This window comes from Homalodisca vitripennis, chromosome X, assembly GCF_021130785.1.
Source record: "Homalodisca vitripennis isolate AUS2020 chromosome X, UT_GWSS_2.1, whole genome shotgun sequence".
Classification (NCBI taxonomy): domain Eukaryota; kingdom Metazoa; phylum Arthropoda; class Insecta; order Hemiptera; family Cicadellidae; genus Homalodisca; species Homalodisca vitripennis.
In genome coordinates this window covers 77,598,162-77,611,836 of record NC_060215.1, presented here as the reverse complement: position 1 = coordinate 77,611,836, position 13,675 = coordinate 77,598,162, and the positions used below count along the sequence as shown (strand labels likewise).

General features: G+C 32.1%; 1 protein-coding gene across 2 annotated transcripts in view; it reads left to right on the top strand.

Annotated features, from left to right (window-relative positions):
* Positions 1 to 13,675, top strand: part of LOC124369238 (ataxin-7-like protein 1) — a 58,547-nt gene that overhangs the window by 35,481 nt on the left and 9,391 nt on the right. For both annotated transcript variants that reach the window (XM_046827125.1, XM_046827124.1), the window contains 4 exons: positions 2,970 to 3,217; positions 4,824 to 5,066; positions 5,188 to 5,340; positions 8,109 to 8,393. In XM_046827125.1, coding sequence (XP_046683081.1) covers positions 2,970 to 3,217; positions 4,824 to 5,066; positions 5,188 to 5,340; positions 8,109 to 8,393 — 929 coding nt within the window. The remainder of the gene's footprint in view (positions 1 to 2,969; positions 3,218 to 4,823; positions 5,067 to 5,187; positions 5,341 to 8,108; positions 8,394 to 13,675) is intronic.

Here is a 13,675-nt window from a genome sequence, read left to right as displayed (position 1 = left end):
AAACTTAGTATTGCTAAAATGTTATAAGTCAGTAATGAATGCGTTGAGTGTTTTTAATTACCATGATTACCATGCAGCAAAATTAAGAGATGTTTCTAGATCATCTTTTTTGGATTTTGGCTTCATCAGCTGTTTCTTGAGGTAGTGGGATGTATCCTTTAGTAATACATGAGCGACCCAAATTTCAATTTTGTTTTCTGAAGAATTAATGTTTCTTGAAGGCTTATTGGCTGGAAATAGGTCCAGTTGGCTGATATCACCTTCACATTTTGTCTTGTCTAGATTCTTGAGGTCTAGAGTTGAGTTTTGACTCATTTCTCAATTCAGTTTTCAGTGAAGCTCGATAGTGGTTTGAGACCGCCTTAATCTAATATTGTACAACTACTACATTTTCAGACACTAATATCTTAATTAATAACAGTCCATTTCTTTAGTGTTTTCTCAAGTATTTTTTGATAGCCTGTATGATGACACATATTACATGGGCATTTAATTCCTGAAAATTTAACACCTACTGTATAGGAGCCATAGGGATACTTGGAAGGCATTTTAAGTCTAATACAAATAAGTGTGTGAATAACAACTGTCTATAGAATTTTTAAAGTTAGTTAAAGAATAGATGATAATAACTGCAGCTATGTCATAAATGGCTTCAAACATAATAGTTGTGCTCACACCACTGCCACATATTCCACATGGATATTTATTTGTTATCATTAACTTACATTATTATTTTTCATAAACACTCATGTATACATGTTGTATATTCCAAGAATATTTAACTGTGTTTATATGCAAACGCTTTAAAATCTGTTTTCCATCAATTTTCCAAAAACTGAATTTTTTATTAACTATGGGAAATATTTTTCAAAATCAATTGCAACTAGAGTTCAAAATCAATTGCAATAACTGTATTACAGCCACAGCTGCTGTTATTATAACTGCATGTTTCAAAATCATTCCTTGTTCTAGATAATACTTTTGAATATTCAGTTTTATGAGGAAGAGTTGTACATCATTTTAACTGTAATCACGAATCAATTGTAATTCAATTTTGGTTAATTTTAGCATTGCATCCCAGGGTAGACTTGGAGCAGTTAAATAATGTGCCGGATCCAATTTATAACAAATTCTACAAATTGATCTAACATTTTCAGATATATCTGCAAGAAATAGAATATCTTGAATATTGTATAAATCTGAAAAACTTTCTAGATTTCTAACTTTTAATTTTTTCAATAAACTCAAATAATGTTGATAATATTTTCAGAAATGTTCTCATCTGTTAAAATTGAATAAAACTCGTACATTTTAAATTCTTTAGTATGTTAAAGTTTTTCAATACTATTAATAAATTCATAAGGAAATATTCCTTTATCTGACAAAAATTAAAGATTTCTTCTGCATCATTTGGTTGTCTTTCTAATATTTCATTTGAAATGATACCATTCTTTATAATATTATTAGTATGTTTAAATAATATTATTAGTATGTTTAAAACTGATTGTGTCTCAAATGTACATTCACTGATCCCCTGTCCTTTGGTCTTGCACTCTACTCTTTCCCCTGAATGTGACCTCTTTAGCTATTTTGGACCACTTCAGCGCATTATGGCGTATGTGCTGTATTTTGTGAGTAACTCTCGTATCTCAATGCTAACAGAACACCCTTCCTCTCTCTTGACCTCTAGACCAACTCACCAAGGTCATCCCTGACAGTGTCAGTGAGGTGTGTGGTGCACATGGCAGTTACAGGTGGAATCCTTCACGATGTTTCCACCCCTTAACTAAACTACTGTGCGGACCCCTTCTCTGAGTATTTTTAAAGTAGTTCTTAAGTGTGTTTAGGTTTGTTTTGTTGAACTCCTACGTGAGTTCAAGGAGGTTGGTGCACAATATTTATAACTTTTTCCTTCATAATTTAAAAGAATTTAACTCTGAGATTAATTTTTATATATAACTCAGTGGGCTACAATGGTTAGCTGCATACAGACAGATCACGTCATCGCTGGATAGTGATAGACTGAGTCAATGCAATTTAAGATATCCCTAAAGATGCAATTGAAAATCACATGAGCTCTGCGTGGCATTCTTCTGCTTCTACTTGGCTTTGAATCGTGCGTGAGTTAATCTTGGAGACTTAGTTGCTCGTTTTGGTCTGAGTACATGGTAGCGTTGACTTTCCCTTTCTTCAAAGTCTTTAGTATGATTATTTGCATTTACTTACTTACAAGGTGTAGATGTCGTCCCCCTTGACTCTCGTTTAAGTGTAGTTTGTTGATTTTTCTGTTAAATAATCTATATTCCCTTTCGATGCCAAGTGACTCTGATTATTGTGAAATGGTTTTGTACTCCGCCTTGTGTATTCGCCTACAGGCAGTGTGTCGACCCTGCGTCAGTCTGTTTTTAGAGGAGCCTCCTGTAATTGTGTAGTGCTGTGTGACAAATAAAGACAAATTTGGTGAGTCTGGCATAATTCATTCATTTATACCCTCTCTCCACATGTATACATCCCCTTCTCCTACCCACAAAGTGTTTTAATTCAATGTTCTTCACAACTCTGGTTATTGTGATTGCTGCATTTAATGTTTAAATTAATTTAGTCTATCTCTCCACATATTATTCATTGTCCTCTAATCGTGATTTTAAGTCTCTACACCATTCAAATGCTTTATCATTTACGGCCGGATATCAGAGGTACTGGATATCGCAGAACTGGATACTCAAGATTCAACTCTATTCATAAAATAAACAAAATATGTTAGAGGTTTAATAGTTTTAAAATCTTTCAACTATACCAGTGTCTTAAGTTTTCAAAATATCCAAGAACATTTCTGTTTCAGTAACACTGACAGATAAATTTCTTCAACAATCACTGACGGCAGTTGATAGAGATGGTTGGTTGCAAGGTTGGTATGATATATACACTATCTTGGCATGTACAAGAATAATAGTCTTTATTTCTTTTAGAAATGAGGCATTCAAATAATGATATCCTGCCAACTCAGCCGACAGTTGGTGAGGTGGCAGTACAACAACAACCAACAACAGCAAAGGTAGTCAAGACTATAGCCAAAAATCCACCGGCGAAGGTGAAGACAAAAAAGACACCAAACAAAGAGATAAGCAAATCGAAAGATGGAGTTGTGTCAGGAGCGCCCAGCCTACCTGTATCTCTGACATTGGAGACTCCTATCCCTGATCCTACCACATCTAAGGTATGTAACTTGTATACACAAATTTTATATATGTATGTAGAAAAAGGCTAACATATTAATATTAATGTTCTATATTTCGCATTACGCTTCTTCAGGTAAAATTAAAAAATAATGAAACAGATAAATAAATTAATAAACATAATATTTTTTAAATGAAAAACATATGTTCAAACTGTGGGTGTAAAGATGTGATGAGTGTTTAGATGATTTAAATTTACTATTTAGAAATGTAGATTTTGTGACAATTTGACATGCTTGTTCTAAATTTCTTAATTTGGATGTATTTTAATTATTCTTTATTGATCGTATTGGTTTTACTTTATATACATTTTCAAAAGATTCTTTGTGTATTTTACTATGAATGACTAATAGTTTTGTTTCATCATTATGTTTAAAATCGTAACGGTGACCTGTCATTCTTATTCTTAAATTATTTGTTGTAGAGCCAATGTAGTCTTTAGGGTATTTTTTACATTGAATTTGATTTGATTTTACGTTTTTTGTATCACATGTCAATTTGCCAATAATTTTGTATATTTTTTTAGTTGAACTACTTTCGAATTTTGATGACTCTTCTATTTGATTACACACCATGCATCTTGATTTATTACATGGATGTGCTCCTTTAGATTTAGTTTTCACATCATAATCAGCTGGTAATTTTGGTTTTGATATAATGTCCTTTAAGATAGGAGGTCTTTTAAAAACAATATATGGAATACTTTTCAGAAATGAGTCTGTCAGTAGAGAATTTTTAAGAATTTTTTAAGCTACTTTAAAAATGTTGTTAATTTTGTAGAGACCAGTAATATTATTTTAAAAATATGCATTACATATATATAAGTGTAATGCATAATTCCAGTACTCTTCTTAAATTATCAATTTTCTGGTGTTTATTGATAAATTAAATACCTACATTAGACACAATGATTTTTTCAAATTGTTTCTTATAAACGCTACAAATAAAGTAAAATATTCATCCTATCTTCTAACTTTATTTCACAAAATTTAAGCCAATGTGATTTGTATTTTTCTATTGGCAAAGAAGTCTACAGAACAACTCGATATTTTCAAATAGTAGCAATCACCAGAAAAGAATACAGTAAACCAAATTTAACACTGTTTACAAAGACTGTATATCTTATGAGTGCTGCAAACTATATTTAAGATAATATTACAGCTCTTAGGAGTTTTACCCCCTAACAGAGGTGATCTCGTTTTTAGTTTGTTCTTCCTTTGAGGGAGCCATTCCAAAGTTTTTAAAGCCTAAAAAAATTGGATCCACCAATAATAAGAAATATTTTTTCTAAACTTAATTTAACTTGGAAATGTTGATTACTCTATATTAACATTACAAAAATATTGTATATACGTAATAAATCAATAACAAATGTTTTAATTACATTTTTTGAGATAGGAGATATATCTATACCTGGCTCTTAGTAGCATACTTATTTAAAACATTTTTAAAGATTGTTTAGGATATGTTAACCATTTGCCAGATAAATTCTCAAAGTACATTAATGGCGGTGTTTTATTTAATATTGTGAGGTTTTTGTAATATTTAATGTTCATTGTTACTATAATATGTCGTGTGTCCTGGCAGGGAGAGACTCTTCAACCAGTAGTAGCACTGACTCCACTAAGTAGTGGGGGAACTGCTGTTGTACCAGTTGTAAGTAAATCTACTGCCTCCTCCTCCGCCTCTACAATAGCGGTGCGCAGCAAGCCGCGACGTCCGCCACGCAAACATGCTCCCATTAAGAAGCGGGAGTATGACCCTGACAAACACTGTGGAGTTATCACTGCTGAGACAATGAAGCCGTGTACTTGGTCTCTGACGTGCAAGGTCAGTATTTTGTGACACTTTTAAGCCCAGTCACAGAAAAAATTTTCTTAGCTGAGTGACAAAGCTGTTACATTAAACTACAACATTCCACTGATACTAATTGAAAAGTAATATTTTACAGTCTCATCCAATGAGTCTTAGAAGAGCTGTAACCGGTCGGAGTAAACCATTTGACCAACTACTCGTCGACCATCGTCAAGCGAAGGAAGCACTTCTCAAGCAGAAGAGGAACTTAGAAAACTCTTCAGTGATGCTAACACCTCCATCATCCTCAGTATGTGTAGTTCAATTTACATGTTTGATTATAATTTGGGAAATATTTGTGTTATTAAGAAGAAAACACAAAAAATTGATTTTGTAATGCAAATTTATTACGTTATTTCCAATAACTTGACTAAATTATACAAGTGGGGTTTATATTAAAACATTACTTCTGTGATAACAGTCAACATAGAGTTTTAAGGCCAACCGGTAAGAGGCTGTACCTAAATTACTTAATGCCCTAGTAGGGTGGTAGATTTTCGGCAGTGTTGCACACTGTTATGTGGATGGGTGTGGTTGGAGGTTTGTCGCAGTGTTACGTACCTATTAAACTTTAACAATTAATTGTTTCAATTCGTTCACAAAATTTACATGTTTCCTCCCCAAACGTTTTTAAAGTTAGTATTATATCACTTTCATAATAAAGCAAACAGAGCAATGTCTTAATCCTCCATATAAAAAGATCCTGAAATGGTAAAGCAGTTTGTTTAAATCTGTTTGTGTCATGCGTTTAGAATTAGTAGAAGTTTCTAACATTTGACCTAACCATTGACAGTAAAGATAATACTGCAAAATATTACAGCAACAAAAAAAAAATATTACGGGTAAACGTTATCTCTATTATGCCATGATAGGAGCATGAAGAATAGTGCTGTATGCCTAGTGACACGTAAAGACAGACTGGTACAACAATCATGCAGACCGAATTATCTGTCAGTTGTGCATATGCATTACAATCGAGTGTAACAGTACATTAAATGTCATGTCAAGTGATGGTGTAATGATTGTCTTGTTACGTTGTGTTTGCATTTAGATCTAAAAAAGTTGACGGTAAAACTCATTTACATTACAAAAATGCACATTCCAAGAAGAAACAGCAAATAGTACAAAATGATGTTGTACAGTTGTGGAATGCTAGTTTTATATTGATAGATCATTTTTTACTATGGAGTTTGAAATTGTCTTTATTATATTACAATTTTAGAATAATCTAAATTGGTGTGGGGGGAGGGGGTGTTGATGGTAGCATTGTCATTTTTAAAGCAGGTTAGTGTTTACATTACGTAGGAGGGAGGGGGTCTGAAATGTATGATTTTAGCATTACGTAATTAAGGGACAGCCACTGACATCACAATATGATCTTTCAGATAATTTTAGAATAATTAAATTTGTAATAATATTTATTTTTACTCAATAAATTAACTATTTAATTGTAAAAGTGTATTGTTGGTCTCTCCATTAGTTCTCAAAGACCAACTAACAATATATTGTATACTAAGAACCTTAAAGAGATATAACCTAATTAATTGGATTCGATCATCACTAGCATATGCTTCTGCATAAGAAAACCAACAAAACTATCAACTTTAAGCAATCCAGAATGTTCATCTGAATTACCTATGGATGTGTTGTCTGAATCGTATCATTATTACATGTGATGTACCTTAGTGGTAAACCGTATGAATATATGTATAACCAAGCGGTAATAATATTTTTCATACATTTAATAATAAAAGAGACTTTGAATATATGTTTAAATTATTGCACTTACTTTTTTTATATGCCGATCACTGTTTGCAGACAATAGATAATAATTTTTTCGAGAAAGTACTATATTAAAGGATATTTGAGTTTTTGGACTATTACTCTATGACATGTTGCTTGATTTGCTTAACATACCAGAGATTTATGGCGTGTAAGCGAGTTTCTGGTCTATTCTTCAAGGCATAAAATCATATTATAAAGGAATAAAGATTTATTTGTACAATCCTTTTGTCTTTGACAGGACAAGTTAATCTTTAGCCAATATAAAATTTAAATTTTACTCTCAGGAATTGTCTGTTACGTTTTTGTTGCTCCCTTTAATTACCAAAATAACCTTGTAATAATATTTACAATATTAATAATGTACTATTAGTCATCCATTCCTAAACAAGGCTAGATATAAAAAGAATTGTATATTTACGAATTGTTCTATTAAATTTTAAATTGTGTGAACCTATTTTTGTAGAAATGTTTATAACATAACATACATCTCAGCAACATGATGTTATTAGTATATTCATTCTGCTTGTACTACTGTACTGGATGATATGTTCTGCCACCAGTAAAATTATTCACAATCTTTATGCTTAAAACTTTAACAGAACTGAAAAAAACCTAGAATATGCTTGATTTAAAAAAGGATTTCAGTAACCACCCTAACAATGTTTCAAAATTATTAAAAGGCATTTTAACAAAGATAAAATCTAATCAATGCTTATGATAACAAATTTGTATGGATTTACAATTTTAAAAGTTTACCGTGCAATTTTTATTATTTTTCCTTATATTTCAGTCAATCTTTTATCTAGATTGTTCAAATAACTTACAATCTTTTAACAACTAACTCGTAATTGAATGATATGCAATTTGATTTCAAATTTGTTTATGTTTTCCAAATTTGTTTAAAATATAAACAGTAGCCTATATTTGTATAAACAAAGATATTGTTTGTGGGACAATAAAAATGTATTACTTCTTGTACAAACCAGTATTAATTTTCTTAACTATTCCTTGGTTTATGCAAGAAAAAATGTTTAAAAAAATAATGTAATATTCCTATTGTGGTAGAGATACAATTTTCTCATAAACCATAGTAAGCTACAGTTAAAAAAGATTGCTATATCTTTTTTTGGTATGGAAAATGTGATAAACCATGGTCCTAAAAGGTTTAAAAACCATGTTTAATACAGGTACTCTGTGTCTAGTTCATGACTGATATTATGTGATGTATTTCAGTCGAGTTCAGGGTCGGAACAGAAAATCCAGCCATCTGAGAAGCTGTGCGTAGTCGTAGAGTCTGTGACAACACTGCTGTTACGTCTGCCTGAACTTAGCCTGGATGTTACCCCGGCCAAGCGGATTTACCTGTCATCCTCACCCCAAGACTTGGTGATCAATAGTGTGGAAAGACCTACTTTACCCTTAACCACTACACCTGCGCCCACGCCTACATCCACCGCACCCACACACACCCAGCTCGATGTGGTAGCATTCACTCTGAACCATCCTAGAGCTCTTAATGTAAGTGTACACTATATGCTCACTCAACAATAAATTGCATAGTTAGTTGTCATTTACAGCTGATTTACTTATAAAAGTACAGCTAGTTGCAACGTCAAAGATTATATGTATGTTCTATAAAATTTGTAAAATATTGTATACAATTTAGTTCATCACTTTATTTGAAAGATAGATTTGTATGCTATTTTAATGTAGTACATGTGTAAGCTTCATTACGTCTTATATTTAAACAAAATTAATTTGTGAACTTCCGTATAAATGGACATTGGGTATTTATGCAGATATAGCAAGAATCTGTATATACGAACCTGTGATTTCATGCAGATATTCTTGATGTTGAAAGGATTAATGTCCATTGTAAACATACTATGAACTGAATATAATCACAATAATCCTCTACTAAAGTTGAAAAAGAAGCTGCTGATACAATTTCTATGTCAGCAATTGCAACGATACTGTTGTTGGTTTGAAGCTAATCATTTGCATCTTCCAAATTTAAAATTATACACCTCTAATATTCTTACTAAAACGTTATTAAATTTTTTATTATATTGTGGAATATCAAACGTGTTAATATAAAACAAATAACCTTGAAAAATCAACAACAGTATTTATTTTTCAAATAAATTGGACTTCTTTTAATCTGTAGATATGTGTAAATGAAGTTTAACTGTATAATTTGCAGCAATAACACTAGATGTATTTTAATTTTCAACATAAATAAAAAAACTTTAGTTTTCACTCAAAAATGGTTAGTAATAGATACACAATTCAGAATGGCCACTCAACCGAGAACAAGTCGGGAATTTAACAGACCAGGAATCTACATGAAGAACCTGGAAAATTTTAAAAACAATCTGTCTGTCTCTTAAAACTTATGAAGCCAAGAAATAACGTGATAGCATCATGAATCAGACCCTGATTAATCTCAAAACATTGTATTTTCCGTAAGTCCGACATATGTTTGCGAGCCCCATCTGACGCTGGTTGATCCAAGGTGACTAAGGGCTGCCAACAACAATGAGAATCTGGAAATTTGTGGATTATGCATGAATTTTGGGCTCTGGGAAAACATGCGTTGCTTGTCCATGAATATTTATAATGTAACTGGAATTTTACTAGGGATGGAATAATACTGTAGCTCTTCACTCGATTCCGATACCATCAGAAGTGCTTAAGATACACTTGGAAAATCAAGATTTAATTATATTACATATAGTGATGCATGAAACCTGAATCTCAAATCCAAATAAGTCCTTTCGCGGACGACTGCTGATCAGCAGTAGTATGCAATTTACCAATTCTCAAAACGTGCTTTTTGTAATTTTGTGTATAAAAACTATTTAGAGACATACAGTAACAAAATAGTGTGATTTATAAATAATACTTTATTTGAAATTTGTATATTCTATGTCTATATTTGTGAACGCCAGCATTTCTGCTGGGTTAATATGCAGAGGTTAGCTGCTAGGTGGCTAACAGGAGATAGCTAATTTTATTTTTGACCATACTTCGTACTTTGTGTAGTTGTGCACAAATACATTCCCTATGTACAAAATCTCTAAATACAAATATATACCCATAAATTTGTACGTTAATGGAATATATTCGGGAAGCTCATTTTATTAGCTATCGTTTCTATTATTTAAAAGCTGAAGTTAAAGAATATGAATTGTAGTTTAAAAATGTATTCATTTTCTTGAAGCTCTGCAAATTTCTTTGAATTAGCGTGGTATTCTTAAGCTTCTTTTTCCCAAAAATTAAAGAAAGTTATACTAAACCAACCTTTTTTACCAGCAAAATCATTGTCTCATACTGAAAGTTTGTTTATCCCAGACTTCCCACTCCCAATGCTGGACTACAGTCTGTCCCATGTTAGCGCTGTGTTGATTATTGTTTGTTCTCTTTATTTTTCTGAGTTGGATACATTTATTTTCCAAGCATAATAGAAAGGAAAGTTATTATGTATACACAATGTTTGTCGAGACATCAAATAACAGAGATAAAAACTAAGGAGCTTAAAATAGGTGGTAGTGATGAATCGTCACTGTATTTCTCTTGTATCACTAGCGACAAAATTTGCTAGACCACCGCAGCTACGTGGCATTTCCTGCAAATACAACTGGTGATAATGAACCGTCACTGTTGCACTTGACCTAAGGGTTGAATACGGTATTACAGTTATTTATTTGGTTTGAAATAAAGTATCAGAGATGTAAACTGGGAATTTAAAAAGAGGTTTTGAGTGGCCACTCTGTAATTGTAAATAAACATTTGTTTTTCAAATAAATTTAAAAAGAGGTATTACATAATGTACCTTTTCGTTAATTTTTTACTTATGCCTATTTTAACCATTTAAAAATATTTGTTTGTTTTTTTTTCGGTGAGAAAATTGTAGTAGTGTATGTGCTTATGTGACATATCATTTTATTTAACCCTTTGAGTGCCGTAGCATCACTATTTGCTATCCTGCATTATATGCAAGAAATGCCAGAATCGCTATTTGCAACTTCTGCAGTAACGCTTATATTTTATATAGTATTTATCTAAATTGGCTCAATGACTATATATACGCATTCCAAAGGTTTCAACGTAACTTTTGATGTAGGTTTTGTTGCATTCTGGTTAGATTTTGATTTTTACGGCGGTTGTAAAGTGAGCGCGTCAGTCGAGTTTAGAATTGACCGCTACGTGGACAAGCCGTCAGATGTTTTGTTTGCGCTGGTGTTTATTTCACAAATGATTGTAAATATTGAAAGTTTGTGTAATTGGGTTTGTAGTAAGTATCTTCAAATTATTTCGTTTGTGTATGCTGTTCTAGTCTGTGTTTAAGTAGAACAATGACTTGATCGTGAGTTACGGTGATCGTAAGCAGCTAGTACTTTACTAAATACATTTGTATAGTTGTTATGTTTTTGTGTTTGTTCAGTGATATTTATAAACAATGAGTCGTAAAAACATTGCTGACAATGAAGACCTAGTATTGTAGGCATTAGATTTAAGCATTAGCAGTGTAGACAAGACACAGAGTGTTAGGTTAGGTTATAAAATGTCTAGTTTTGTGGTGGTTCATATTTTAATATTTATTTTCCAAACTTTATTTATAAGTATAAAAAAAGTGTTTATATATATATATATTTTTTTTTTGTAGAGAATTAAATGCAGTATAAGATAGAATAACTAAAAGTAAAAAATAAAATATTTCAATAACATTAAGTTGTGTCAAAATAAAAACAAAATGTTTTTGCTCATAAAGTTTTTGTTAATGTTTTTTTATTGGTATAAAAATGTTAAATAAGTGATCAATGTATTATATTTATAAAGAAAATATATTTATCTAAAAAAAAAAACAAAAACCCAGGACATTATACCAATAAATAATTTTGTTATGAATTTTTAACCAGACCCCTGCAGAATCAGGCATTTTCGCTCTGCATTTTATGTATACCATACAGCAAAAGGCCACGGCACTCAAAGGGTTAAAATACAAATGTTTTTAATGTTTTAGTCCCCCATTTGGAAACAGTAAAATAGTTTTTAAAACAAATGTCACCAAAATGTTTCTCTGTTGACCAGAGCTTTAAAAGAATGTACCAGGTTTGTATTTGATCATTTGTATATTTAAACCTGGGCTGTACATAAAATCAGAAAAACTATTTTAAATTGATTCCCTGTCTGTGATTTTGATGATTGCATTATGTTTCTTTCTTGTACTTCTAATCGTTCTACAAAAATATGTTAATAGCAATCAGCCTTGGGGTTGACTCAATGTGAATGGTTTGTTTAGCTCCAGTCCACCTTCATCTTACGTGCAACATCTGAAATCTGATGCTGTCACCGACTATTTTTTTTATCCCTTTAGATAAAAATGAATCCAGATTTCTGGAGTCAAGTCTGTGCTAGCATCAGATTTCAGATACTGCACGTAAGAGGAAGGTGGACTGGAGCTAAACTCAATATTTGCACTATCCATCTTGACTTCCCAAAGGTGTTTGGCACACTCTTATCACTTGTTTTAAAGGAAGCTTCCAGCTTATAGGTTTTCTCCTCTCTTAATTTGTTGGATTACATCCTGTCTTTTAGAAAAAGAGATACGATGACCAGCTATATTCTGAGGATATTAAGATCAGTGGAATAAGAAACCTTTTGATCTGCAGTCAGCCATTGATTTTTCAATAGCGTGGGCTGAAGTTGGTCACTGTCTTAAGTATGCGCTACTGTTGTTTGGATTATACCAAATGGACTGAAGTAACACAAATGTGACAATCAAGGCAATGTAGAAGACATTTCGTTTGGGAATAGTCTGAAAGTTTACAAAGCAGGTTAGACTAGATGTGCAAAAATAAGATTCCCAGGATAAAAGTTTAGTGTGAGAAACTCGATTCTTTTCTCCCAATTTTGGAATTATATACACTGACATCACAGACTTTTACATTGTAAAGATAAAGAATAAGGCTGTTCTTAAGGAAAATCAGAACTATTACTTATTCTCATACTGAGCTTGTTTTAGGAGCTCATTTTTGTGAATTATTACATTCTTCTTCCTCAGTTTTGTAGTGGAGTGATGTTTAGGGGAAAGTGAGTCTCATTTAACACATTGAATACGGAGCCTGAGTATAGGTCGGGCTAGCACGCATGCCATTGTATGCGGAGCCCAACCTATACTCGGGCTCCGGTACTTAATTCAATACGTTTTAAGTTATCTGTAAAAAATCGGGTTTAGTTGTTTCAGTTGTTTCAGACTATTTCCTATGTTATATTGTTTATATTTATACGTCTTTTTGTGACAAGTAACAGTTGTGCAGCTGTAAAAATTGTATTTTCAACTATTGCACAACTGCTTAGTTACGTAACTGACTGACGACGCAGTGATGCGAGCATTGTGATTTATAAACAAAGTTCCACTGTTACTGAATAAAGTGATAAATGTTGGTTTAGTGATGGTTTAGTTTATTTTGATTGGTTTCTTAGTAATACAAGTTTTATTTTTCTTGACTATTGTGTAAAATGAGTAATCATTTACACAAAATAACGGTGTGCATGATACGTGATATGATGTCAGATTCTGAGCATGATTTGGAGGAGGATGATTGTATTTTAAATGAAAATAAAAGATCATCTGCGATTCAGTATGAAAGAATCTTGGGTCAAATTTATGATTCTGGATCGCAGGGTGAGTTTCTCAACAACAATGATCCTGATCCAGATTTTGAGGTTAGGCCTAATGATCAAGCCGTGAATGATGCTGAGAATGATTATGATAGGCCTTCTATTGGTACTAA